General features: G+C 43.7%; 2 protein-coding genes and 1 non-coding gene across 3 annotated transcripts in view; 1 reads left to right on the forward strand and 2 right to left on the reverse strand.

Moving 5' to 3' along the window:
• The first annotated feature begins 245 nt into the window (after window positions 1–245).
• On the forward strand, window positions 246–1,282 carry NANOS1 (nanos C2HC-type zinc finger 1). Its single transcript, XM_066554904.1, has one exon. It carries the CDS (start codon window positions 303–305, stop codon window positions 1,083–1,085), a length of 783 nt encoding a protein of 260 aa, XP_066411001.1. The 5' UTR covers window positions 246–302; the 3' UTR covers window positions 1,086–1,282.
• Window positions 1,283–8,001: 6,719 nt separating this feature from the next.
• Window positions 8,002–26,671, reverse strand: part of EIF3A (eukaryotic translation initiation factor 3 subunit A) — a 29,083-nt gene continuing 10,413 nt past the window's right edge. Inside the window, exons 9-22 of the mRNA XM_066554388.1 lie at window positions 26,341–26,439; window positions 25,545–25,661; window positions 24,994–25,179; window positions 22,533–22,880; window positions 22,195–22,299; window positions 20,353–20,466; window positions 19,955–20,077; window positions 19,080–19,233; window positions 17,970–18,154; window positions 16,161–16,249; window positions 12,962–13,749; window positions 11,127–11,301; window positions 10,533–10,702; window positions 8,002–9,266 (exon numbers count right to left, since the gene is read on the reverse strand). Of these exons, the coding sequence (XP_066410485.1) occupies window positions 9,025–9,266; window positions 10,533–10,702; window positions 11,127–11,301; window positions 12,962–13,749; window positions 16,161–16,249; window positions 17,970–18,154; window positions 19,080–19,233; window positions 19,955–20,077; window positions 20,353–20,466; window positions 22,195–22,299; window positions 22,533–22,880; window positions 24,994–25,179; window positions 25,545–25,661; window positions 26,341–26,439 (2,895 nt within the window). The 3' untranslated portion in view covers window positions 8,002–9,024. The remainder of the gene's footprint in view (window positions 9,267–10,532; window positions 10,703–11,126; window positions 11,302–12,961; window positions 13,750–16,160; window positions 16,250–17,969; window positions 18,155–19,079; window positions 19,234–19,954; window positions 20,078–20,352; window positions 20,467–22,194; window positions 22,300–22,532; window positions 22,881–24,993; window positions 25,180–25,544; window positions 25,662–26,340; window positions 26,440–26,671) is intronic.
• On the reverse strand, window positions 25,857–25,989 carry LOC136559792 (small nucleolar RNA SNORA19). Its single transcript, XR_010784048.1, has one exon. It is a non-coding gene; the product is annotated as a small nucleolar RNA SNORA19 (small nucleolar RNA).

Raw genomic sequence — 26,671 nt, forward strand, 5'->3', positions numbered from 1 at the left:
GGTCCCGGTCCCGGTCCCGGTCCCGGTCCCGGTCCCGGTCCCGGTCCCGGTCCCGGTCCCGGTCCGGCCGCACCTGCGGGACCGGAGCGCGCCCCGACCGCAGCTGAGCCACGCCCCCTCCACCGCTCAGCCAATGATCGCGAGGAAGCTCTGGCCGACAGCCAATGGGAGCGCGGCAGCCGCGCCCCCGCCCCCTACTTGAGGCGCTCCGCGCGGCCGCGCGATCGCAGAGGCGGCGGACGGGAGCGGCCGCGGGCTCGGAGCGCCCGGTGCTGCCCCGCACCTGAGGCGGGGCCGCTCCCATGGAGGCATTCCCGGGCACCAAGCTGGAGCAGCACCGGCACCTCCCGCCCGTGGAGTGCCTGCCGGGCGCCCGCTACGGCGGCCGGAGCCACAGCGCCTGCGGGAACGTCTTCAACTCCTGGAACGACTACCTGGGGCTGGCCACGCTCATCACCAAGGCCGTGCGGCCCGGCAAGGGCTTCGGCCCCGAGCCCCCCTCGGTGGTCGTAGCGGCCGCCGTGCCGCCGGCCGAGGAGGAGGAGGAAGAGGAGGAGGAGGAAGAAGAGGCGGCGGGGCCGTACTTCGAGGGCGCGCTGGACTTGCACGACCTGGAGCTGTGCGGCCATCACCACCATCATCACCACCATCACGGCGAGGGGCTGCTGGAGGAGCGCTTCGCCGAGTTCAGCCCCTTTCCCGGGCGCGGCGGCCCCGCCGCCGTGGTGTTCGACTGCTCGGGGGAGCACCCGGGCCGGGAGGGCTCTGCCCACGCCTGGGGCGGCGTGGTGGTGGCGGGGCGGCTGCCGGCGCACCCGCGGGCCGCCTCCCGCCTGCTCAAGCCCGAGCTGCAGGTCTGCGTCTTCTGCCGGAACAACAAGGAGGCGGTGGCCCTCTACACCACGCACATCCTCAAGGGACCCGACGGCCGCGTCCTGTGCCCAGTGCTGCGGCGCTACACCTGCCCCCTGTGCGGCGCCAGCGGCGACAATGCCCACACCATCAAGTACTGCCCCCTGTCCAAAGTGCCGGCGGCCCGGCAGCTCCGGCACGCCCGGACCGCGCTGGGCAGGAAGGGCCGCTAGCGGCCGGGACCCCCGGGGCTCGCCCCGCGCCCCCCAGCGCTGACACTGCCCCGGTCCCGGCCCCGGACCCTGCCCCGGGGCGGCCGCTGCGCGCTGGAACGCGCGGAGCCCGGCGCCGGGCACGGGCACTGCGAGGCGGAGATGCGCTGTGTTTGTTTATTGTAAGAAAAAATATATCTATATGTGATTTTTATGGAGACGGCGAGGTCTGACTGGGTGGGGGTGCGCGGGGGGTCCGGCGGTTCAACCCGCGGCCGGGGAGGTGGCGGGGTCCCGGTGCCCGCGGCCGGGGGCTCCCGGTGCCCGCGGCGGGGCAGCGCCGCCTTCTGCCCCCGGCCGGCCCGAGCGCTCCGTGCGGCGGGAGAGCTGCTCTTCATTGCCAGCTAATAGCAGGGTATTAATTAGGGTACAACACTCCGCCCTTCAGCTCTTAAAGCAAACATCCCAGCGGTTTCCTTGGCCGGTATTAAAACCGGTGTGCAAATCGCCATCGAAGCTGCTCTCGGTGATTCGCTCCTGCTTCCCGGAATCGCAGCATCCGAGCGGTCAGCCTTCCTCCGGTGGGCACCGATGGCGCTGGTCTCGCTGGTCCCCGTGTGGAATACGCAGCTTTAGGGAAGGTCTGAGGGGAGAAAACATCCAAGTGCGTGTTTGAAAACGTGCTGACTCTGGGCTAGAGAGCAAACCGAGCCCTTGCTGCCGGCAGAAAGGCAGTGAGAAAGGCAGTGGAGCAAGCTTTGATGCAGCTGTGTTTGTGGTGGAGAATGGGGGAAGCCTGCTTGAAAGAGACCTGGACAAAGCAGAAAGCTGTGACTGTAGGAGAACGGAAGAAAGGGAGGTTGTTTGTTTTCAAGAGTTCAGAGAATGTAGCTCCTTGCAAGTAAAAGAGATCTACCCATGTGGATAACAAATATCCTTAACTCTACACAGACTGTTCAAAGCATAAGAATTAGGCTGAAGTCCTGGACCACTCTGGGTGATGGCAGTTCCTTGGTACTGAATATCAGCCAGGGTTATATCACTTCTAATCCCAAAGTGAAAAAAAAAAAAAGGCTTTTTTTTTTTTGGTTCGTTTGTCTGTTCCTTGTTGCTATTTTGATTTGGGGTTTTTTGTTTGTTTTTAATTAAGGTTTTTGTTGGGTTTTTTTTTTGTTTGGTTTGTTTTGAGTTTTTTGGTTGTTTGTTTTTGGGTTTAGTTTTTTGGGGGGCTTTTTGTTACCCAGAGATAGGACAAGGAGCAGCAGCAGTTTGGAGTTTAAGAGTACTCTGGAGCAGAGAGATGGGTGCTGGAGTTTTCAGGGCAGAGGGTCACACTGCTGTGAAGCAGAGAGGTGAAGAGAGCCTTGTGGAGGAACTCTGGGACATCACCAGGAAGATGAGAAAGGAGATGGGACAGAAAAAGGGAACTAGGAAAGTGAGGAGTAATCCACACTTGAGTGGTTTCCTTTTGAAAAGCTGCCCAGCAGGGTGGCAAATGGGGTCAGGAGAGCAGGACAGTCAAGGAGGGAGTCAAAACATGTGTGGGATGGGCTGGGGATGAGGACCCAGGGTTCATGAGTCACTGCTGTTGACTCCCAGCCACAGCAATTAGGAAGGAGAATCTGATTTTTTGTGGAAGTGTTCCCTTAAATCTCCATCAGATGGCTCCAAAGATGGTGTCAGGTCTAATTATCAAATGCAGTGGGGTTTGCATTAAGTAACACTCAGTGGCTGCAGCTATCCTTGTGCTAAATACATTACATTTTGTCTCCTGCTCTATGGGGAGTGCACCACAGGCTCTTCGAAGCTGTTCAAGTTAGATGTGTTTGGTTTTGTGATTCCTGGTCCACGTGGGTTTAATTTGTGTCCATCACACATTAGAATCGAGCTCCTGTGTGATGCTGTGGGAAGAGTTTTCTTCTGTACTTTTGTTACCTCCTTGTGGGAAGTTTGAAGATCCTTATATACATTTTAATGCAGTTGACTGTTACTGGACACAAAAGCAAGAAAGATCAAAGAGAAAACCTGTCTCGGGTGTTTTCTGAGGGTTAACTGGCCGGGCTGGATTGGAGGTGTTTGCCATGACCCTGCCCCTCCTCTCTGCTCTTTCCATTCAGCTGCTGTGCAGCACCAGCCCTGTAGCAAGGCCTGAAATCCCTCAGGATAACAGCAGATCCTGTGTCCTGGATGGCACTGGCCTTCTGCAGAGCCTGTGTGAGAGGAGAACTTGTGTCCACAGCCTGTAGCTCCTGGTTCTGTTCTGCAGGGAGCTGCAGCCTTGCTCTGGAAAGGCCAGGAGCTGCTTGGCCTCGCTGCTACCCAGCACTGGGCATCTCATCAAAGGCTTCACAGGTAAAGTGGAAGAGTAACAGCTTCAAGACCAGTTGGGGGTGGGGGAGGTACAAAAAAAAACCAAAAACAAACCTCAGACTACTGCAGAAAGATGACAGGATTCAGCAAAAGCCAGCCTGACAGCAAGGCTCTTCAGTTACTTTATGTAATCATTCAACAGGACAGCTTGCCCTTTAAAGATTTACAAGTGTGAGTCTAACAAAGACCAAACCTTAAAGGATTTTTTGGTTGTTTTTTTGAAGTAAGCTCCTGTGATTTCTGGTGTACCAGCACACTCCTTGTGGCACTGAGTGAGCAGAAAGATGCTTGTTCTTGGTCACTCTGAAAAGGTTATTACAATAGACAGTGTTTGTATTGCTACTTTGACTCCTTAAATACAGGGAATTGTTTGCATTAGTAATTTAAATTCTAGGAACAGCAAAGAGCTTAATCTGAAATCTATGGAAAGTAAGATCCTATTTTCACTCTTCTACAGGCATTTGCAAATCAAAATATTATGGTCACCTGTTTAAACTTGTGCATGTAAGTCATGGAATCTTTTTTTAGTGATAGTCTGGCAAGAGGAGGAACATAATATTGAATAATCATGCTCAGCTGGTGCTAGTTTTGGCAAAAAAAAGTAAGCTACTTCTAATTAGAAACTACTTTCAGGTGTATAGGAAACTTGATTCAGCTGAAGTCAGGTAAGTCTGGGCCCATCTTCAGTGGAAATTCTGTTTGGGCAGGTTGCTGTCACTCTGCTGACCAGTGCCTCAGGTAGATGCCATAGGACCAAACCACAACAGCTATAAAATGTCCTTTTTTTAAATTTTTTTTTTCAGTGCCAGTTTGATCCACCAGATATATAGATTAATTTTTACTGGAGATGAGTTGCTAAGAGTTGCATGAGGAAGAAGACACAATTCTAAAATGCCTGTTTTCTGGACAAAACAAGTGATTCACTAAAAATGGAACAAGGTTTAGCAAAGCCCAAGAGAGGAAGGGCTAACAGAACTTTAGGTGCAGCAAGGGAGGTTTTGATTAGTAAAATGCAGTAGAATAGTTTGTAAAATCTCCATTCTACTGTAATTAAAGGCATTAAATTTATTTAAGAGGAGAACCAGACAAAGTGTAGAGCATTTCAGCTCCAGCTGGTCCTGCCATGGCAAAAAAAGGAAGAATTGGGTGTTTTTGTTACTCCACTTGAGTGCCTACTTCTTGCAATGCTGCAGTAAACCACAGGATGGGCACTAGTGCCTGAATGAAAGGTACATTTTGGATCTTGCATTTCACTGACCCAGTGCCTTCCCTTTGTAGGCCGGCACCACTCAGCAGAACCCTTTAGCCACAGGAGGATAGCTTGCTTACATGCAGCAGCTCCTGCCAGTGGCAGCAGCCCAAGGACAGGGAAATGACAGAGATATATTTCATTTACAGCAAGACAAGCCTTCCAGTGCTCTTGCTGTCTGAGATGGCTCCTAGCTGCCCCCCAGCCCACCCCAACATCCTCCTGGCCCTCCTCATGGCCTCACTGAGGTCACCAAAGTCATGACATGTCCTGGGCTGCAGTTGTGGCTGTGCCTAGTCAGGAGCAACACCACTGCACCCTGCCAGTTCTCATAAATATGGATTTTGTAAGAAAATATTAGTTTTTATAGGTAAAGCACTCTAGAGAAAGCTTAAATATAATGCCAATTATGCCCCCTTCTGCTGAGGACCCTGATGTCCCTGCCCATGGGCTGGGTCAGTGTCTGGACTGCTCCTGGAGCAGGAAGGAAACAGCACTTCTCATATCTGACACTGCCCTGCTGGAGATTTATTTTAATCCAGCAACATTTGCACCCATTCAAACAGCAGCAGCCTTAAGTTCTGCCTTCCAAATACAGCCTGTCACAGTTTGTGTTCTTCTAAGGTTCACTGAAAAATTTAGCTGTTTAAGGGAATGTGACTCAAACAAGGCAAAGATTGACACAAAACTCATTTGGCAACATTTTCACGTAACCAAATTTTGTGTTCATTTTAATGATGGAGGTGGAGGTTTGAGCTGTTGGATTTGGTCAGCAGAGGTTTTTGATCACTGTCAGTATTGTGTCTAAACAGAGCAAGCAATAAAATAAACACATTTGCATGCCTGCAAAACTCACATCTCTCCAGCCTCTCCTCAAGCTGCCCAGCCCTGAGAATGTAACACAACATTACCACAATCTCAAATAATGCAAATTAATAACACAGATCGGGAAGCAGCTTTAGCTGGTGCAGGGATGACTAACACTCATCCCTGTGTGAAAGTGTCTTTGTGTGGATACAATTAAAACTGTGCAACTGAAGGTATAATGACTATTTACATATTACAAGGCTGGAGAAAGGCAAATGTTGTGCCTGTCGTTGATAAAAGGCTGAAAGGACCATCTGAGAAAGCACAGGCCACATGGTATCACTTCAGTTCCTGGGAGAATCAGAGGAAATCCTTTCAGAACATCTTTTTGGGGACATGCAGAAGACAACTGGGAACAGCCAAAATGGAATTACTGAGGGTAAGCCATGCCTGGCTCAGCTGCCTTCTACAATAAAATATCTTTGTGGACGAGGGGAGCAGCACTGGATGTTCTTCATCTCAGCTTTAACAAGGTTTTCAGCACTGTCTCACACACCATCCTTGCACCCAGCTCAGGATGCTGCAGCCCACATAACAAAGGGGGCAGAAAACCTGCCTGGATGCCCAGGCTCAGCACTGTGGGCAGGGGCTGGGCTGGGACCATCCTCCAGGCCTGGAGCAGCCACAGGATGACCCTGAGGTGGGATCCCAGCCCTGGGGACACACCTGGACGGGGCTGCTGGCCAGAGGGATGGACAGGAGCCTGCTGAACTCAGGCAGGGGCCTGCCCAGCCAAGGAAGGAGCCCTTGCCGTGCCAGGCTGCAGGCTCAAACAGGGGAAAAGGTGAGCACGAGCCAGCAGAGCCCAGGCTCTTTGAGCTTGGATCCAAGCCCGGAGAAGGGAAGTGTCCCCCTCAGTTCACCTCATCTTTCCTGTGTGCTCTTTGGGCTTCCATTCCCCCCACACAAGGACTCAGCCAAATTTGTTATCAGTAGAGGACCAACACAGTGTCCAGGGCTGGAGCACACATCTGGGAGGAAAGGTTGAAGGGACAGGGCCTGTTCAGCCTGGAGAAAGGAACACCTCACAGCAGTCACCCATTTCCTACTAGAAAGTTCTCTGAAAAATTCCAGCTTTCCGCAGTAGCACACAGTGAGCAGAGAGACAGGGCAGAAGCCAAAAGAGAGAGGTTTAAACTTTTTGAGGGCCACAAAAATGACCAGAGCACTGGAGCACCTCCCCAGTGAGGAAAGGCTGGGGTTTTTCAGCCTGGAGAACAGAAGGTTCCACAGAGCCCTAACTGTGGCCTTTGAAGGGGGCCTGTAACGTGGTCATCGTATTGCAGAAGTTCCACACCTCCTTGGTGATTTCTCATGGGCAGCTCCTCACAGCACAGCCAACAAACTCCAGCTCTCTCCTCACCCAGCTAAGCCACTCTTTTATAGCACTCATCATTACCGGACACAGCTGTGGCCTGTTAAGGGCAGGCCTGTTCCTAATCTTTGGTGATCAGTACAGCTGCAGCTCCTCAGATGTGAGATTACCTTCTACACTATTTTCTTACATTCCATCCCTCCACACTGTAAGAAGAATGGGCACAGATTTTTTGGCAGATTTTGTTGTGATAGGAAAAGGGGTAATGGTTATAAACTGAAGGATGGTTGATTCAGATTAGATACAAGAGGTTTTTTTAACAATGAGGGTGGAAAACACTGGCACAGATTGCCCAGAGAAAGGCTGGATGCCCCATCCCTGGAAACATTCAAGCTCTGAGCAACATGATCTATTAAATATGTCCCTACTCATTGCAGTTGAGGGCTGGACTGGATGTCCTTTGAGGTCCCCTTCAACCCCAAACCATTCTGTGACACTGATTTTTCACTCTGGAGCAGGCAACCATTGGAAGAGGCTTCCCAGAACACTTGTGCAGTCCTCAGCCTTGGAGGTCTTCAAAACCACACTGGACAAACGTGGTTCTAAGTACCACAGGAATTCCACAGCCAGCACTGGAGTGAGCTCCTGGGTCCCGTTTAACAGCATCCAGTGACACAGAATGCAAGGACAGCAGGAGGTGGCTGAAGAACAGCAGCAACCCCTACTCCAGATCCAGTAAGCACCATAACTGGATGGCTGCTGGTCTCTAGTTCCATCCTTTTTGGGACGGTATAAAGAACAAAAAATACAGCATTCTTTTTTATGCTTGGAAAACACTACTTGTCTGAAGGAGTCATATGACTCAACCAGCAATGACAGGATCCAAAGACACAAAAATCAAGCACTGAGAAGATGGCTCTGAGAGCAAGTTTTTCCCAAGAAAACTACTGGCCCTGGATAACCCAGAAAAGGGCAGGAAAAGGACAACCTGTTCACACACCCGATTTCTCAGGTGTTCTCACCTTCTCCTTCAGCTGGTACTGAACAGGTCTGAGAACAGAAAATGGTTGTTCAACAACTGTTCGGCATGGACACATGGTGCAGGACTCACCAAAAAGTCAAGACACTGCAGCAGCTAATTCCTTAACTTGTTTATTTATCATTGAAGAAACACACAGCAGCAAGTTCTGTGTTGGCTTCAGTGTGACCAGATTGTTCCTTGTTGTTACTGCACCCCAGCTTTAAAGTCAACACAGCCATTACTACAAATCACTTTTTTGGAAAGGGAAAGAATTGACCCTGAAGACAAAGAATTGGGGGGAAAATTGAACAATTTCTCCAAAACCACACATTTTAAATATGACAATATTTATAAATCCTTGAAAGGCATGAATTATCCAGTAATGGAAAAAGCAGTTGTGATATTGGCAACAGAAAGTACATAGCCATATGCTTACCAAAACACAAATTGTAAAAGCTGCAAGTTTGATTTGTACACTGCAGCAGTGTGTACATTACTGGAACAATGACTGCAAAGTGGCCTCAGAGGCATTATGGATTCAAGTAAATCTACAGAAAATATCCCAGTGTAGCTAATTCACAATGTTTATTGTATTCAATTCAAATTTAAACAACTTACTGAATTTAGATAGTGATAAAATATCTCAGAAAGAGCCTGCCCTCAAAAATACCTATGTAAAAGAGGGCTTTTCTACTTTTTGGCTAATTATGCAAATTCTTTTAGCTCTGCTTTTTCAATAATTCCACTGTGTGAACAGAGGCGTTTTCAAATGCGTGTCCTGTGACAATAATACCCCATTCCAAACTAAGAGAGACTAAAAATAAAAAGGGCAGCCTGTTTTTGGTGCAAAAGAGAAGCTGTACTGAAGACAGCTGTTGGGCTTGCTTCTTTTTATTTTAGCAACAAATGACCCATGAAATAAGCATCATTTGAAATCTCAAAACCTGGCATTCAATTTCCAACCTTCTGCTGTGAGTTTTGTGCATGATCAATCTATATGAGTAAGTAATTCATGCTTTCATGTTACCTCAAAACATTGGTTAAAGAATTCCAATTCAGAATGTTTATAAGCACAAATATAATCTGTGGATTCCATCAAATCAAAGCTAAAACATCAGTTAAACTCTGTGATTCCCACTTAACGTCGTACAGTGGTCCACCCTTCTTCGTCTGTCTCGTTTTTAGTGCGGCGTGTGGGTTCACGCTCCTTCTCTGCTTTCCAGGATCCCTTCTCCTTCTCCCCATCCCTTTCTCTCTCTTTGGATGCTGCTGGGGCAGCAGAAGTTGGAGGAGCAGCAGGAGCAGGGCCCGAGCGCCGCGGCGGCTCCCGCTCCTCGCCGCGCTCTTCCCTCCTGTCGTCGGCGCGCCGCCACGAGCTCGCTGCGGTGCGGGGAGAAAGAAAAACAACTCAGTCACGCTCCAGCAGCAGCCTGCAAGAGTTCCAACAAACAGCCCCGACCCTGGCACTGGGATTTACTGATCCTCAGCCCTGCCAACAGGAACACCATGACAGTGGCCAAATACACCTTTTAATTTTATAGGAAAGCACAGCAGAACTACTCAAACCTCTTCTCGGGTTTGGGATTGTTGTGAGCAATCTAAATGTCATCTTTAAAACACAGGAATGGCAATTAAAATGTTCTGCTGATGCACATGGTCTTATGGTGTAGAAATATATTCTTATATTAGCAGAATTAAAATCACAAAAGTGTCTCCTTAGAAATGACTGAACCCTGAAAACACAAATCCTGACTTAAAAACATTTGTGGAAAATGTTTGCTGTTATTAAACGAGAGGAAATTGCTCTTCAGCCTACTGGAATCAGAGGTAAAATGGTAATGAATTACATTACTCCACTGGTAACAGCATCCACCCACCCTTTACTGTTCCTTTCCACCAAAAGGATGCTAAGAGTGCCACCTGAGCTGTGTGTGAACAAAGCTGTGGCAGATGCCAAGAAGTCAAATCCCAAAACTTCTTGAAACATTAAAAAAAGAAAAATCTCCACACTGAGAACATTCTGCCTTTCTGTCAGCAGAACTCCTGTGTTTGCTGCCATGTTTTGCTCCAGCCTGCTCCCAAGTGTAGGAGCACCCACATTTGGGGCAGAGACAAAATGAGATTCTGAAGGTAAGAATGCCAGAATTGGAAGATGCGGTGGTCCCTCCAGGTTAAATGGATTTGCTGTTAGTGTATTTTTAGAACACAGTAAAGGATTAATAAATATACGAAATTAATACAGGTCTGTCATCAAAATTAATACCATTAATAGTGTGAAACCCTCATTCACAAATATTTCTGTCACATTTTAATGGTTTTAAGGAAAGGGTTTTAAGAAATTACTTTCTGGGATATCTGCCTTGATAATCTGAACACAAGGACTACATACACCCAGAACACAATCCTATGAGAAGTGCATATTTGAAATGTTATCCTCCTACTGTAGAAGTGAAATGCTACTAAGATGGAAAACACCACAACTACAAATAGTTAAGATTCCCTGAAGAATTCTGTATCACGCCAAAGGTGCTTTTTATTATTTTGTTTATGGAAAGGCACTTTAAAGACAGGCTGAAAATATAACCCACTCCCATGTGAGCCCTCCCCAGCAGTGTCAGGACTTTAGGGACACCAAAAGGAACGTACGCTCTTCCCGCTCGGATCGCAGCGGGGCTCCTCTCCTGAGGGGCGGCTCCCTGTCGTCACCACGCCGGTCTCTCATGTCACGGCCACCTCTGTCCCACTCCTCACGACGACTCGAATCTCTCCAGCTGGAAGTTTCCTCAGCTGGCCCTCTCCTCCAACCGCCTTCATCCCTTTGGCCACGCAAAACGTAAAAACGAAATGTTAGGATTTTTATCTTTACTATGGAAAGGAGCAGTAATAAATCACAACACAGATATTTACAGACTTAGTGGGTGTCTATTTAACATACTTCCAAAATTGGTTTTGTTTTTCTGGAGCCTAACATGGAATTCTCTTGATAATAGGTTAAAAAGAAAAATTTAAAAGCATTTTAAGCATTTTGGAATTCCTCCCGTAAACAGATATCATCCTAAAAATAACAAACCAAAAAGGTCCCAAAATGCCCCTATCCATTTGCTGCCCTAAAGTGCTTAGCTTCACACAAACTAACCCTTGTTCCTTTCACTCAGCAATTCCACGTTATTTCTGTATCAGCAGGGCCCTTTTTTCTTTTTGCAGAAGCATTCTAGAAGTACTTAAACAGAGCAGTCAGACCTGGGACGCCTGAAACGATCGTCTCGATCAAAATCTCTCTCCCTGTCGAATTCCCGCTCCTTCTCACTTTCATCCCGATCTTTGTCTCGATCCCATTCACGGTCTCCCGAAGGTCTGGAGTCTCGGGGAGGGCCCCAGCTGTCCTCACGAGCCTTCTCTCGTTCTCTCCACCCACCTGGAAGAAAGAAACACAGTCAAAGGAGTTTGTGACTGACCTCTGATCTCTGTTGTAGACAAAGAACCCTTCACTTCCATCACAGAAACTGATTCTTCAAGTTCTGACTCCTGAAGATGCAACTCAAGATGTTTGTAAGAAGTTTGCACACAGGAGGCACAGAGAAAACCTTGTGCAAGCTGCTAAATGTAAAGCCAGTAATGCACAGGGCTGCAGTTCAGCAGAGCCGGCTGCACCCTGCAGTTTTCAGCCAGAAACCACAAGGGTCTGGTGCAAAACAAGTAAAGCAGAAGCAAAGGTTGTAGCCCAGACAGCAGATTCCTTACTGAAAATCCACAAGTGAGGAGATTTTAAGGAAGCAGATTTTTAAAGAATTTACTGCTTTTTAAAGCACTACTTTAAAATGTGACTTTTGTTACCATCCACTTAACACAGTGCACTCTGCAGTACTGCTCAGTTATTTATGAATGGGAATTCTTTATTATGTAGCCTGCTTTGGCTTTAAATAGGAAAAACTGGAATGCAAGTTTTGATATTTATAGTAAGTTTTCTAAATGTTTGGATTATATAATTAGTGTCTATGAAAGCTGACATGTTGCCTGCCAATACCTAAGTGAAAAGAACCAGGAAATCAAAATAATATCTAACATTCAAATGTCATCAACAGCTCTGAAAAGAATCAGAAACAGCTCTAGACACCACCAATGACACTTAAAATAGAAATAAACAATACAAGAACAGGGTAATTCAGATTTTAAGGGACCTCAGAAGGTCATCTAATCCAAGCTCTGCTCTAAACAGGACTCTCAGTAAGGGTTAAAAACAAAAAGGGAATGTTAAAAACTTTATCTCTGTACACACTGGAAGTGCTTTTCAAAATCACACCCACTTGAAAGAAGTATCAAAATCTTCCTTTAGAAGGAGATTAACTTCACACACATGGAAGTGGTAGGGAAAGAGTCCAAGGTGTGCTAATCTAGTGAGAATGCTCCCAGCAGAGCATTCAACTGCATATTTTGCTTTTGCACACAGGGAGGTGACCAGTGTTAAGTGTGTGACCATCACGTATCTTCCAGACAAGCAAATTTTTTTTAATTCAACCAAATGAAAAGGTTTAATTACGCTAAGTGGAGGAGTGTGTAGCCATGATATTTTCTGAAAAATCCTTTCCTAAGGATTTTTTCTCCTGAGAAGCTGAGAGGCCTCAGGAACAAAATGTAACCAATGATTATCTGCTGCTGTGGAATGCAACAGGTGCATCTGGGATTGGTCTCGTGTGGTTGTTTCTAATTAATGGCCAATCACAGTCAGCTGGCTCAGACTCTCTGTCTGAGACACAAGCCTTTGTTATCATTCTTTCTTTTTCTATTCTTAGCCAGCCTTCTGATGAAATCCTTTCTTCTATTATTTTAGTATAATTTTAATATAACACATATCATAAAATAGTAAATCAAGCCTTCTGAAACATGGAGTCAGATCCTCGTCTCTTCCCTCATCCTCAGACCCCTGTGAACAGCATCACAGGAGTGTCCACATAAGCCAAATTAATCTAGATGTTTTCAGAGCCGATTCTCCCACCTCTGGTATCAAGTATGTTACACCCCCTATCTATGAGGACAACACACACTTTGGAGGGAGGATTATTGTTTCTGTGTTTTACCTGGTTTACCAAACGGTCTCCAGGGACCTGGCCTGGAGTCCTCACCGCCACGCCACGGGCCCCTGTCATCGTCTCTCCTGGAGAGCCTGTCATCGTCCGCGTTGCGCCAGGGTCCCCTGTCCTCATCCCGCCGGGCCATCCTGTCGTCATCCAGCCCGCGCCGGGGCCCTCTGTCATCATCCAGCCCGCGCCGGGGCCCCCTGTCATCATCTGCAGCCCGCCAGCTGCCCCTGTCATCATCCAGGGCACGCCTGGGGGGCCTGTCCTCATCCAGGGCCCGGCGGGGCGGCCGCTCGTCATCCAGCCCGCGCCGGGGCCCTCTGTCGTCATCTGCCGCGCGCCAGCTGCCTCTGTCATCGTCCAAGCCGCGCCGGGGAGGCCTGTCGTCATCCAGGGCACGTCTGGGTGGTCTGTCATCATCCAGGACACGTCTGGGGGGCCTGTCATCATCCAGGACACGTCTGGGGGGCCTGTCATCATCCAGGACACGTCTGGGACCCCTGTCGTCATCTGCAGCTCGCCAGCTTCCTCTGTCGTCATCCAAACCACGCCGGGGCGGCCTGTCCTCGTCCAAGCCACGTCTGGGGGGCCTGTCCTCATCCCCTTCTCGCCTCGGGGGCCTGTCCTCGTCCCCTTCCCGTCTAGGTGGCCTGTCCTCTGCTGATTCTGGAGGACGCTCCTTGTCATCTGCAGGAGCACGCCTGGGCAGATCGTCCCCTCGCCGGGGCAGATCGTCCCCGCGGCGGAACGGTCGGTCATCGTCTCGTGGATCTCCTCGACGCCAGTCTCTGCAAAACCACAGGGAACGACTGAAAAGTGGAAGGTGACATCCAGGAAAGCTTTACATCAACAGCATCAAAACCCTCGGGGCCATTTCTGACTGCACCCTCTTGGTGAGTGGCTCCAGACACAAAGTGTGCAGTTTCAAAATGCACCTTTTAACGCCCTCCATTGCTATGGGAAAGCAGTAGGTGACTGTTCCTACAGCTTCAGTGAAGACTCAGCAGTTCATCATCTCCTTTCAAGCTACAGTTTGGACAGTCCCCTGTTGGTTATCTGCTGCAACACCACAAAGAAGAGGGCTGGCTTCTACACCAAGCCTAATTTGGCAAACTTGACCCAAGCTGAAAGAATCAATACTAAATAACCCCACAACCATCAATTAAGTATCCTTCTCTCCAAGTACATGCCAACCCCTACATACCATTAAGTCTACCGTCTACAAGATTTTAAACATACATTTAGACCATAAAGCCTGTTTTTGTCACCACATTAATTTATTTCAGGAAACTAACATTCCTCAGCAATAAAAGAAAAAAAAAATAAACAAGAAATAGAACATCACAAAAATGTACTGGTACCTGCTTCTTGGCAGAAGCAGAGAAGCTGCACTGGGGTTAAACCTCATGGATTAAAAAAAAATAAAACCCAAACCAAAACACAACAGAAAGAACATCCCAAGGTTTAGAAATCCACTATGCTACTAAAATGTAAACAAAAACTAGCAATGACTTGCTACAAAACAGCAGATGTAGGACTTGAAGAGGTGAGAACAGAGAGACAACAGTTTGTGACAACTCAAGAGTCTTGAGAATTTTGAGGAATTGCAAACAGTGCATTTCATGGGTTTGGAAGAATAAGGGAGAATGCAATTATCATTGATCTGTGAGGTAAAAACCAAGACATGGAGATTGTTAATTTCCATTTAGATTCAAATTGGATAATATTTCCCTTTGAAAAATCTAATTATTTTACCATAAAAGACATGTAGAAGAATGGTTGTAATGTTTATCAGATGAACAAGTATTTAATTCATTCAGATACTGTCTCAGGGTCTAGGATTTTTAAATCTAATTTTAAACTATTACTTTTAAACTACCTCTACTCTAATCCATCTCTAGGAAAGTTGAATGAGAAATGACTAAGACAAGCTGCATCACCCTGTGTGGAAAAAACCAAATCCATTGAAGCATACAAATAAAATTAAACACTTCACAAAATCACAGAATGGTTTGGGTTGGAAGAGACCTTGAAGATCATCTCATTTCACACCCTACAATGTGCAGGGACACCTTCCACTATCCCAGGTCCTGTCCGACCTGGCCTGGAACACTTCCAGGAATGGGGCACCACAGCTTATGCAATATATTTGTACTGAAAGGCTTCATAAAACAGTTTGATCCAATTGCTAGATTCTGCAGTTCATGACAAAGTGGATCACTACCAAGAATGGCAACACAGCTTTTAAGGAAAGATGGACTTCTATTTTGTTTATAGAGATCATGCCCTTCTAAAACATTATAAGAAATTACTAGAGAGAGAAAGAGTCAATAAACTTGCTTCCAATGGAGTCAGAGCAAGCAGTAATGGATTTAAATGGCTGTATTGGAAATTAGGGTTAGACATTTACAAAAATCTATCTACCTACAAGACTAATTAAGCAATAAAACATACTGCCAACTGGAATCAGCAGTGTTATCTCCATCAGCACAGGCTTTTAAGAACAACTAGATGTGCACCATCAGAAATATTTTTAGCTACAGTTCATCCTGATGTGAAGCAGAAAAACAGACAAATGTTAAAAAATCTTGTTTTCTACAACTGTATAAACAGTTTTCATTATTAGTGAACATATCCAAAATAAATGTAAACAAGTGTGGATTTTTTTATATTTTTAAAGTTCAAACATAATATTCTTCCATCAGAAATCTATCCCTCCCTGTTCAATAAAGCTCTTCAGAACTTAGTTTAATTTCTGGCATGTGTTTTCTGCTCTGTGGCTTACTCTGGGACTTGCACAGTTACTATCAGTTTTCTAATTGGAAAATCTCTGTACAGGAACACTGTACTTGCTTGTCATCCTTCTCCATTCTGTATTTACAGAACTGACACCAATGTTTGAGTGGGAGAGAAGTTGTTAATTTAAAAAGGAATCCAAGGAAGAATATTGTTTATCACACACAGAAGGTGTCTGCTGGCCTTCACATATCTAAGCTAAATAAAACAGGAATGTTATCTGAACGTGGTTCCAAGATAAAACCTCTCTCTCATTCTGAGAGCCTTACAAAGCAACTTTTTAACAGAAGGTAACTTTCAGAGATGTAGAGGCATGAGATGCTACTCAGTTAGTGCAGCTTTAGCACCAAAATGGGAGCCTACATTGATCCAATGTAACTGGGGCTTGGTAAGCCCTGATTACCTCTCCACTGGTGCTCGACGCCATTCAGATTCCGGCTCCCCTCCTCTTCTCCAGGAGCTTTCTGACTCCCTGTCACCCCAACGAGATTCCTGCATGCCAAGAGAAATTAGGAACATTCTCTTTGAATGTTTAAAACAAAGATTTTCAACATATAATTCACTCTCAAGCATGTTATGTCATTAAAAACTCACTTGTCACACTGCAGAACACAGAATTGTCAGGAGTTTGAGTAACTAAAGTATGGTTTTAACTGACTTTATTGTTTCTGCTGCAGTTCAAACAAAAACATGGTTCCCCTTGTGCCACACACTTTACCAGCAGGGTAGGATATATGAAAATACACTAAAAAGTTTAAGAGAAGTGTATAAATTATTGAACAACAGCTACAGTCAGCCACAGACACTACCTGTTGACACAAAAGAGATGTTCTAACAGTTTCACTTTTCCTGGGCCTTTATAAAACAGGAATGAACTTAAGTAATTATTTGCTTTTGTGCTTTCTGATCTCATCAGGAAATGTAACTGAATACACTGAAAGCTCTCTGTGGCAAGAACGATTTTGCTCCCAATTCCTCAGTGCACAGAAGAGGTGAGGTATTGGTGATTCACACAGATTGCAGGGCAGAGCAATAATCAATCTGTATTTTTTTAAATAAAGTTAAAATGTCTCTCTCCATTGCCAGACAAACCATTTAAATGGATTTTTATGCCTTAATTCCACCACACAAAACTACTTAGCTAAACCATCCAAAATACCTGATTTCACATAATCACACAACCTCTTTATAAGAAGGGTATTCCAGTTTTAAACCCCTCTTTGAAAAGTGCTTTTATTCATCAATATGGCTTAACCAAGATCTTGTATATCCACTACTTTGTCTCCTTAAATGCTTTTGAAATGGCCCCAAATAACAACGGTGAGCAAAGAATCCCAAAACTGCAAATGGAATTTCTGGAGTGGTACAGGTATCTCTCTCACAACCTGGGCCAGCTTTTCCATATAATCAAGTGCCCACAGATAGGAGACCTCTTATGTGAAAAATACCCATCATGATTATTTACTTGACAGACTGTCAAAACAATTTATATAAGCTGATAACTTATCTTCATAGTGTTCCTCAATGAAATATGTACTAAACAAAGAGAAAGGCTGTGGGGGATGAAATTTAAAACTAGTTCTATTGAAAGGTAAGTTCTGAAAAAGTGGGAGTGTAGAAGGCTTATGGTATTTAATTACATTCTTTTAAACCATTAAACATTTCCAAGTAACTTTTGTTGTTTAATTTCCTGTTGGGTTGGGGTAACAAGTTCTCCCAACCCAAGTTATATTTGTAAAGAGAAAGTTGCACACATATCTTGGTTTTATGTTATTGCATATTTCTTATAAAATACAAAACTGTGCTTTTATGTTTAATCTGGGGGGAATTTTCCTTCAATATCCACTTGAATTTCTGACTTTTGCATGAGTCACTGCACTTGCTTCCAATAGTTTTCCTTCTTTTTGTATTAAAGAAAACTTTGTCCAATATTCATTTTAGTCTTTATTAATTTAGTTTTTAAACAGCTTGGATATCTTAGTTTCTAAGTATTTTCTTTACTTTACTTTATTGCTAAACTAGAGATTCCAGATCCTGATGGTGAGCTGAAACTAAGTGACAGTAATTTAATTATTAATTTAGCCACTCACATTATAACTTAAGAAATAAATAAATAAACTAACCTATGACTTTGCAATGCTAACACCTTATTTCAAATAAACTACTGAAGAAGGAGCAGTCAGAAAGAAACAAACCTGCAGGAATTACCCACCTTCCTTGAAAATGGGTCATCCAGCCCTCTCCTCTCTTCCTCTCGGCGGCGCTCTCTTTCCTCTATCTCCATTTCTCTCTGCCGTTTTTTCTTCTCCAGCTCCTCCAGTTTCTTGACCCTCTCCTGGTACTCCCGCTGCTCCTGCTCGCGCTTCTCGCGCTCGATGCGCTCCTTCTCCTCACGCTCTGCACAGTTGCAAACACACAGAGAAATTGTTATCAACACAAATTCCATTACTTTGCTGCATCTACAGAAGGGTTCCACAACACAATCTCTCCCCTTGGACTCTATAAAAAATAAGCACTTAAAAATACAAGCATTTTGTATGATGTGTTTAGCTAACCACAGAGCCTGTTTTCTGCAAGTTGCCTAACTCAAAAGCAATAGGAAAAGATACATCCATTAATGACACATCTGGAACAACTAGCAAGAAAGAAGATGTTACAATACCTGTATGTTAATTTAAGGTACATACCACAACTGTAGCAACTAAAATATCAGCAACTACCTCAAACATGGTAGAGGATCCTTCCCTTAGAACACATCAAACAAAAAAATCAGCTAACAGTCTCAGAAATTTGATATTCATGGCTGCTTCTGGTTTTGTTTTTTTTTTAAATACTGCATTGTGATGAACTCTGATACATAAAATCTTCAACCTCCAATTGACAAATAGGGCAGAAATTCATCCTGCAGTTTGCCAACCACTTCTTCTCCTCTAAAGCCCTGAAACAAGCTATTAGGGCTATCTGACACAACAATTCACAAGGAAAGGTGTGTGAGTCATTTACAATTTTGGAGTTCTTGATCTGATACCAATGTTCTTTAAGATGTGCACAAACAAGTCACCAGAACTCCAACTATAGGCTAAAATCAAAGACTCATTTTTTCATTAGATTAGACTCCCTTACTTTATCTCCTCCTTCACTCATGTCTAGGATCTAAAAAGCTTTATCTTCCTTCTGTGCTGCACAGGTAAGCAAGGAAGGTGCAACAACTGGAATTTGAAAAGACTTCCTCCAAACTCATGAAACAGGAAAGCCAGACACTAGCTGTGTTACAAAATGGGAAGGCTCAAGGATGGAAAGGATGAAGGATTCTCAATGCCACCTTTAAGCAGCTGCTCCTCCCGTAGCCTTTGCTCCTCCTCCTCCTTCTCCCTGTAGTAAGTGATCCGTCTCTCCTCTTTGCGCTGCTTCTTGCGTTCCTCTAGACGGTTCCGCCGCTCCTCTGCCAACCGCTCCTGGAACTGCTTGAGTTTATCCTGAAATACCAACAAGACACCTCAGAACACCACACTCTAATGTCTGACAGCCAGGCAGTTACACAATTGTTAAATAAAGCTACACAGAAACTCAAAACAACTGCAACGTTAATTTTGTTCCACTGAAAAATGACCTGTTTGGCATGCCAAACTCTTCTGTATTTTGTATAAAAGAATATAGTCCAGTGTAGAAGAAAGAAACAATCAAATCATCATGTACAGTATTAGTCCTTTATCTGCTTTTTCAGAATGGAATTGCCTAAATAATAATTTATCTATACCTAAAACGTATTACCCAAATATTATTGCAAAGAATAATACGCAGTTACTAATTTATATCAACGTAACACCTCTTCTGCTTTTCTTTGGGTAAAGCCAGATTTTACTGCAACATACCCAAATACTCAAAGCTTTAAACAGGCAGATACAGCTGCCTGCCTATCAGACACCCAGTGATCCCTTACTAACACCTGTAATGAAATAAACAATTTAGCTTCTCTTTTATTTTCCATATTAGCTATTCCAGAAACTGTCAAAAATTTTAAGTGATACTACTTAGGAACAGGTGCAAGAAATTTAATTTAAAAGTCAAAGCAGAAAATAAGCAATTCCACAGTTCTGAACCATTTTAAATACTAATTTGTTTCTACTTTGATGAAGAATCAGTTTTAGTTCTCCACTTTAAGGGTGTACTTTGTTAGCAATGCCACATCTCACGTACCTCATACACTGTTCGTCGTGATGCCTTGAGCCTGGCTTCAAATAAATCTCTATCCTCCAACATCCTGGAGAGTCTGCTCTTGTGCTCAAGGGCTTTCTCACGCTCCAGCTGCAGGGTGGTGATCTGAAAACAGAAAATATACAAACTATAACTTCACTATACATTTGGATTCAATCTACCCCAGCCACTAGAAAGTGAAATTTTTCTCTTCCCCTTTCAAAGCAAAGACAGAAGAAATTACTGTCCACTAAAACAGTGAAAGCACAAATCTAACAATTCTGTGAATTTGTGTAAAGATTTTAATCTTTCTTTCTTTTTTGGAAAAAGAAAACAGTGCAAACCCCACTATTTTTCATGCATTGCTAATGCACTTTATCAACTGAACAAAAAATTCTTACCCTTTCTTCTTCCTGTTGCTCCCACAGCTCCATATCATGCACTCTCTGTTCCTCATAGGCAGTCTTTATTAAAGGAATTTCTTCCAAGCGCTTCGCTCTTTCAAAGTAGTCAATCTGAGTAAAGGTAACACATCTTTAGTGTGACACAGTGCACACATAAACCCCTGACTTCTGGAGACTTCTCCAATATAGCTGATATATTATGGCAAAATAGCAACAACCACACTGGACCATCTAAGGTCAGCCTAACCAAGAACCTCCCTCTGCCACTGGCAACTAACAAAGTGTACTCCCAGGCAAGGATGCACGAATGGAGACAGGCACATCATAATTCTCTCTCAGCATCATCCATTTTCAGCTCCCAGCATTTTCTGTGTTGAAATTATTTTTATATTTTAAACAGTGGATTTCCTCTCTTGTCCTGAGCTCAAAGCTTTTCATATACAACAATGGACTTTGGAAAGAACTCCTGCATGTCTGTGGCTCACAGCATGAAGATCAAACTTCTACCTACAAACAGCTCTGAACACTGCTCCTGCTGGCTTCATTTGATGCTTCTCACTCCACTACCCCTTGCAGGCAGTGCAAGAACAATTGCTCCCACCAGTAGCTCTTACAACAGGTACACTCTTACAGACTGGCACCACATCCTCTCTCTAGAAATCTGTCAGACAGAGGGGTACTATTTTACAAAGACAATTCCCTCACAGAAGTCAATTTGCATCATTGATAATTCTTGTTGGCCTCTTGTCAGACTTTCAGTTCAGCCACATCCTTTTAGACATAAAGAGACCAGAACTGCAGACACTGCTCAAAATGCAGAAGAACCAAGTTCTCACTGCTAGCAAAGAATGGAAAGCCAAAGACTGAGGAATTCTTTCCCCAGTTTTCCCTATATAAAGTTTTAAATCTATCTAACCAGAATATAATTCAAAGACTTCCTTTTGTCACGCTACTAAGTTGGGGTTTTTTGTGAAGAGCTTTGGAATAAGCTTTTTTTTGAAATTCAACTTAGTTGCACCCATCAGATCAGCCTTAGTCATATATTTGCTTTGACAGCTTCAGAGAACCGTAAGAGGAAGCCCTTGCTAACATTCCTTTTACAGAAGCTGTGCTGACTTTCTCAGGTAGATCGTATTCACTCAAGTGACCACTAATTCCACTGGTAATGTATTTTCTGCTCTTCTGTCCAGTGCAGGGAACAGCTTTACAGACCTGCAGTGTCAAAGGTCCTCACTGGAACCTTTTTAACTAACCTTCCACTTTCTACTAGCCATTTCTCTTCAAACCAATGTTAAGTGACCCAAGTCACCAACTGTACCACAGAACCCCTGTTTCATTCCTGAATAGAGCAGGAAGCCCTGGCTGAGTTTCACCTTGCCCAGGTCATCTGTTTCTATTTATTACTACACATTTCTCACACTTTTATAGCTACCCACGTTTCAGACAGATCCTTTTCTATCATCTAGGAGGGCTCTAGCAGTGGAGTTTCTTTCAGTGAGGACTAACACCGTTAATTCATTTCGCTTCTCCGTCACGGCCTCTCCTCTGAACATTTAATCTGTTCTGAACATTTTTTAATTACAAGTCTTCCCAACTAAGACTCAGTTCACATCCAGCTTAAGGGTCCTTGTTCAAATTAACTCAATTAATCAGAACATTAAATTTTGCACTGAAATCAGAGACCCAACTGGTATATAATACATTTACCTTTCTTTAGTTTCAAACATTTCCAACACCACTATTATATATATATGTGTGTGTGTATGCACATATATGTATCAACACAGATCACATTCACTAAAAAATTTTATGGACATTTTTACCCTTCCTACTTTGTACCTTTTTCTCCTGATTTTTCAGTCGTTCCTGAAGTTCCTTCTTTTCTTTTTCCAGTTGTTCCACTTGTTTAGCCATAATAAAGTCAGGATCCAATTCTTCAAGATCCTACAACCAAGTAAAGTTATCAATACAAAAAGGAGACAAAACTCCCACAAAAGGTAGTCTTTATTCCCCCAAGTAAAAAAGGTCCCATCCAAACCCAGAACTAAAGTTAATTGTCTCATTTTTAAGAGAGACTACAAGACCAGTTGCAGTACAAACCTATGAAGCTCAGGCAGCCCAGCAATGTAACACTGAAATAACAAAATAACTCCCCACTGCAACAATAAATCCCCTACCTCAATATCAATATCTTTAAATGCTTTGGCTCCCAGTTCAGTCTTCTTGATCTGCTCCAAGCGCTCCCGAACAGTTTTCTTTTTGATCTGCTCATGCTCCTGCAGGATCCTCTCCTTCTCCCTCTCCTTTGCCTCCTGGCGCAGCCTCTCCTCCTCAGCTTTCCTCACTTTCTGCAGTTCTGCTTCTCTTTGCTCCAGCTCCTCCTTTTCTCGCTGGATGTTCAAACTTTCCAGGCGCTCCTTTCTCTCCTCTATGGTCTGACGGCGTGCAAGGATACGCTGGTGCTCCTTCCTGGAATTTTTTAGGAAGGCAGTGACTGCCAGCTGATGCTGTTCTTCCTTCTCTTGCTGGATTGAAATTGAGAATAAGACAAGGATGCAAACAATCCCTCTTTAAAAAGGCAGAAAGCAAAACAAGTGCTTCTCAAGGAAAAATGCAAAGTTAATTAATTCTATCCTCCCAACTTGCCAACTGAATGGAAGTACAGCTGTAGTGGTAAATCTAACCACTCATCCAAGTGGCATCCAAGGCAGTGCCAACTGCCCAGAATCAAGTGCACATGGAGAAAGTTGTCTGTAAAACACAATATTCTGCAACATAGCTTGGGTACGACAGTTTCATTTTTCCTGTCCAAAAATATTGTACACCCAGATGTCATTGATATTGAAATCTCTGACTGGAATGAGTGCGTGGGCCAATCTTGTTTGTCTCTGTATGTGTTTACAAGCATATCACCACAAAAGCTGTTCTTTTAAATTTTGTTATTTTCCAAACACACCAACAGAAGAAAAATGTATCCTAATTAACACATAACACTATTTGTGAGATGATAAAAAAGTAAGTCGACAACTTAAACATTGTATTTAAAAGCATTTTCATTACCTTATAAAAAACACTAGGATTCTAGACACTAGGACACAGACTGCTCTTTAAGCAGCCTTCCCACCCCCCAGCATTGCCCAGAGCACCCCCCAGTTCTTTGTGGACATTCATGCTGTACACACAAGGAGGTGTCACTGTGCCTGCTCAGGGAGCTGCCCATTTCCGTGAGTCCAGCCAAACACTGCAGCCCAAATCAGCTCCCACACTCCACCAGCCGTGCTACTCCTGAAATGTGAGCACCCACAGGGATATTTTTAGTAACCTGTCACTTCTAGGGCACTCAGCAAAAACACTGAAACATCCATACTTTGCTGCAGATCTGAATGCATTGAAAGCTAAATGGAGGGGCCAGAAACACCAAAGTAAAAATCTTTAGACAAATCTAATGGTTTTGTGAATTATTAGAAACGTGACAAATCAAAAGCTTTTAAGCAACTGACAAAAATGGAAGGTTTTGACCTGAATAGTGAAGGAAAAAAGGATATCAACTTGTTCTGCAGCTTCTCTAACCACACAGATTGATATTAACCTTGATACTGTTCTCCAATTATACAAGTGTAATGACCACTAATGGGTTAAATGAGGAGGATTTATGTCTTATTCAGCTACTAACTCTACTAAGATGTCAAGTGCAAGACTAACTGCCATGTCTATCAATGGATATATAGTTAAAGCATGTTTTTTCTTTCAAAATAACAATCTAATACTCATCACAAATCAAATATTTTTAAGGGAAAACCTATATAAAAATATTTTTATCTTAAGCACCAATGTATGGTTAAGCTAACATAAAACAAAGTGAGCATTGGGTGCCGTGATACAGTTCTATGCTCTGCATTTAGATTTTAAGAATATTACTTAGTATTTCAATCTGTAGAGAATCTAACATAGACATGTTGTTACCAGCCTTTTTTGCCTATGCAACAAATATCTAAAGCGTCAGCTATGAAATCTTTCATAAACCTGAAACAAATGAAAAAATTATCAGTGTTCCAGTGAAAGAAGTGAAGGTTTAATTTGCCATGAAGAAAGCATGCTGGAAATTTGAGACTGATTTACACCTCGTTGTTACAGAGCTCTGGAAAACCTGAAATACGAGTCTGACCTTGAAGCCAAGAGCCCCAGGGAGGAGGAAAAGAAGTGACAAAGACAGGTCAGTTCTTAAGCTGTGGGATGTTTTTGTTCTATAAAGCTGCATTCCAGGTTTTTCAAAACAGCAGTTTCTCCAGGAAGAATAAATGAAGCAGGCTCTTGGATTTTCAAAAATGCATACAAAACTTTAAACAAATCCTAGCTCTGTAGGCTCACATATGGGACAGTTATTATTTGTTATATCCTAGACCTGGTATTTGCAAGACTGGAAACTTTAAATTCAGGCCTCTTGTGTACATATTGTCATATTTTGGTTATGACCAGAAACTAACTAGCTGAGTGCTTTTAAGAATGACTTCTTTAAAAGCACAAAAAACTGATTACCACTAAGCTGAAAAAAAGGAAAGTAAAATGTCTAATCTGAGAAAACACATTCATTAAAATATAAGCTTTGTCAACATTCTCCTAAGACTTTAAACGACTTACCATTAAGTGAGGAGGCTTAATGACTGCAAGAGCCTTAGCCAGAGCTGAGGACATGGCAGTCAGCTGGTTTCTGATCTGCTCAGAAGGCATGCTCTGCAGCTGAGGGCCCAGGGGAGCATCCTCTCTAGTACAGTAATTCAAATCTGAACCAAAACTCAGTGTCCGGGTTGTATGATCAAGGCGAACCTTTGTAAAAACAGAAAAAAAAGGAAGAAAAAGGACTGGATTTTTTTATTGAACAATTTCTCTGTTGCTCTGCCTACGACCACCATGAGTCAAGAGAGGCTCTAAGCAGAATAACTTAAAAAAATTAGTAGGAGAAAAATAGCGCTGTCAATGAAGGTTAATTTCTATGGTTTAGAAAAAAAAAACCCCAAACAAGAACAAAACCAGAATCACTGGAAGAGGCTGAACTTTCAATGACTCAAGGAAATGAGCACTGAAAGACAAATCACTCTTGTCTCTTCCTCCACATTGTCAAGCAGTTCCTTTTTATCACATGCAATACACATGACCCCAGACATGACTGACAGTCTTTGTACAGCCCTCACCTGTAGGTCACAATGCCTGGCTGCATCCACGATACAACGCTCCAGCTGGAAAGCATCCACAAAGGGAACCAGGGTGCACAGACGAGCAAACTCAATGCTTTGATAAATCTGGGCCACCTGAATGTGAACAGAAACATCATGTATTTTTCCTCAATAAAAAGAAATCAGAAGTAGAAGTTGTTGTAGAGGCCTTAAAGTTAACTCGCTTAATTGTCAATAAATGAATGTATACATATGAATGCAGTTGCAAATACTGTTTGAGGATTCTATTTCTGTACTGTATTCAGATTAAACCCCATTCCTGAATGGCTGCTTTGTATGAAGGAGACTGGCAGCAGTAACTACATCCAGCTATGCTGCTAATTAGCCTTCAACTATTTCTTTAGCACACCAGAAATAACACTGCTCATCACTGGCAATGAAAGCAGGTCAATGAAATGTGCACTTTATAAAAAAAAACTTAGATACAAAAATACAATTAAAAAAAAAAGAAACTAAAAACCAAAGCAAAAAACTTCCCTCCCTGACCTTACTCCAAAGAGAAATAATGATGAAAGTCTAGAGAAGAAACTACACCACTGTACCCCACTATCAGGTATATCTACTATAGCTGTATTTAAATTATACACCAACTGAAGATATGGGTTATATATTAGAAAAATGTATTTGAAAATCAGTCTTCTATTTGATAGAAAGAAAAATTATTTCAGCATTAAAGTTTTCAACTTAATCTTCCTCCAAAGCATATTCTATCTAGCTTATGTATATTAGGAACATACACTATCTTTACTCATACCTGCTGCAGAAGGCGAAGGATGGTGTTGTTTTGCAGGTGAGGAATGTACAGCTGCAGCTCAGGTTCCTTCTCAGCTTGGTCCTTCACCCAGTTCAGAACCTATCAAAAGTCTGAAAAGTTACTCTATCTGCATTGACCTGTACAAACTTCACCATTAAAGTAACATTTCTGGTTTACACTCTTAAAACAAGAGCACTTCTGTCCAGATACTGTTTTACTGAAGTGCATCCTTTGATCAGAACACTTACAGTTACAAAGGAGAGCTGACAGTTTTTGTATGAAGGCGACTGACAGTACTGGCAACGTTTACCACACTGCTAATTTACCTTCA

The sequence above is a fragment of the Molothrus aeneus genome, chromosome 8 (genome assembly GCF_037042795.1).
Source record: "Molothrus aeneus isolate 106 chromosome 8, BPBGC_Maene_1.0, whole genome shotgun sequence".
Taxonomy (NCBI): domain Eukaryota; kingdom Metazoa; phylum Chordata; class Aves; order Passeriformes; family Icteridae; genus Molothrus; species Molothrus aeneus.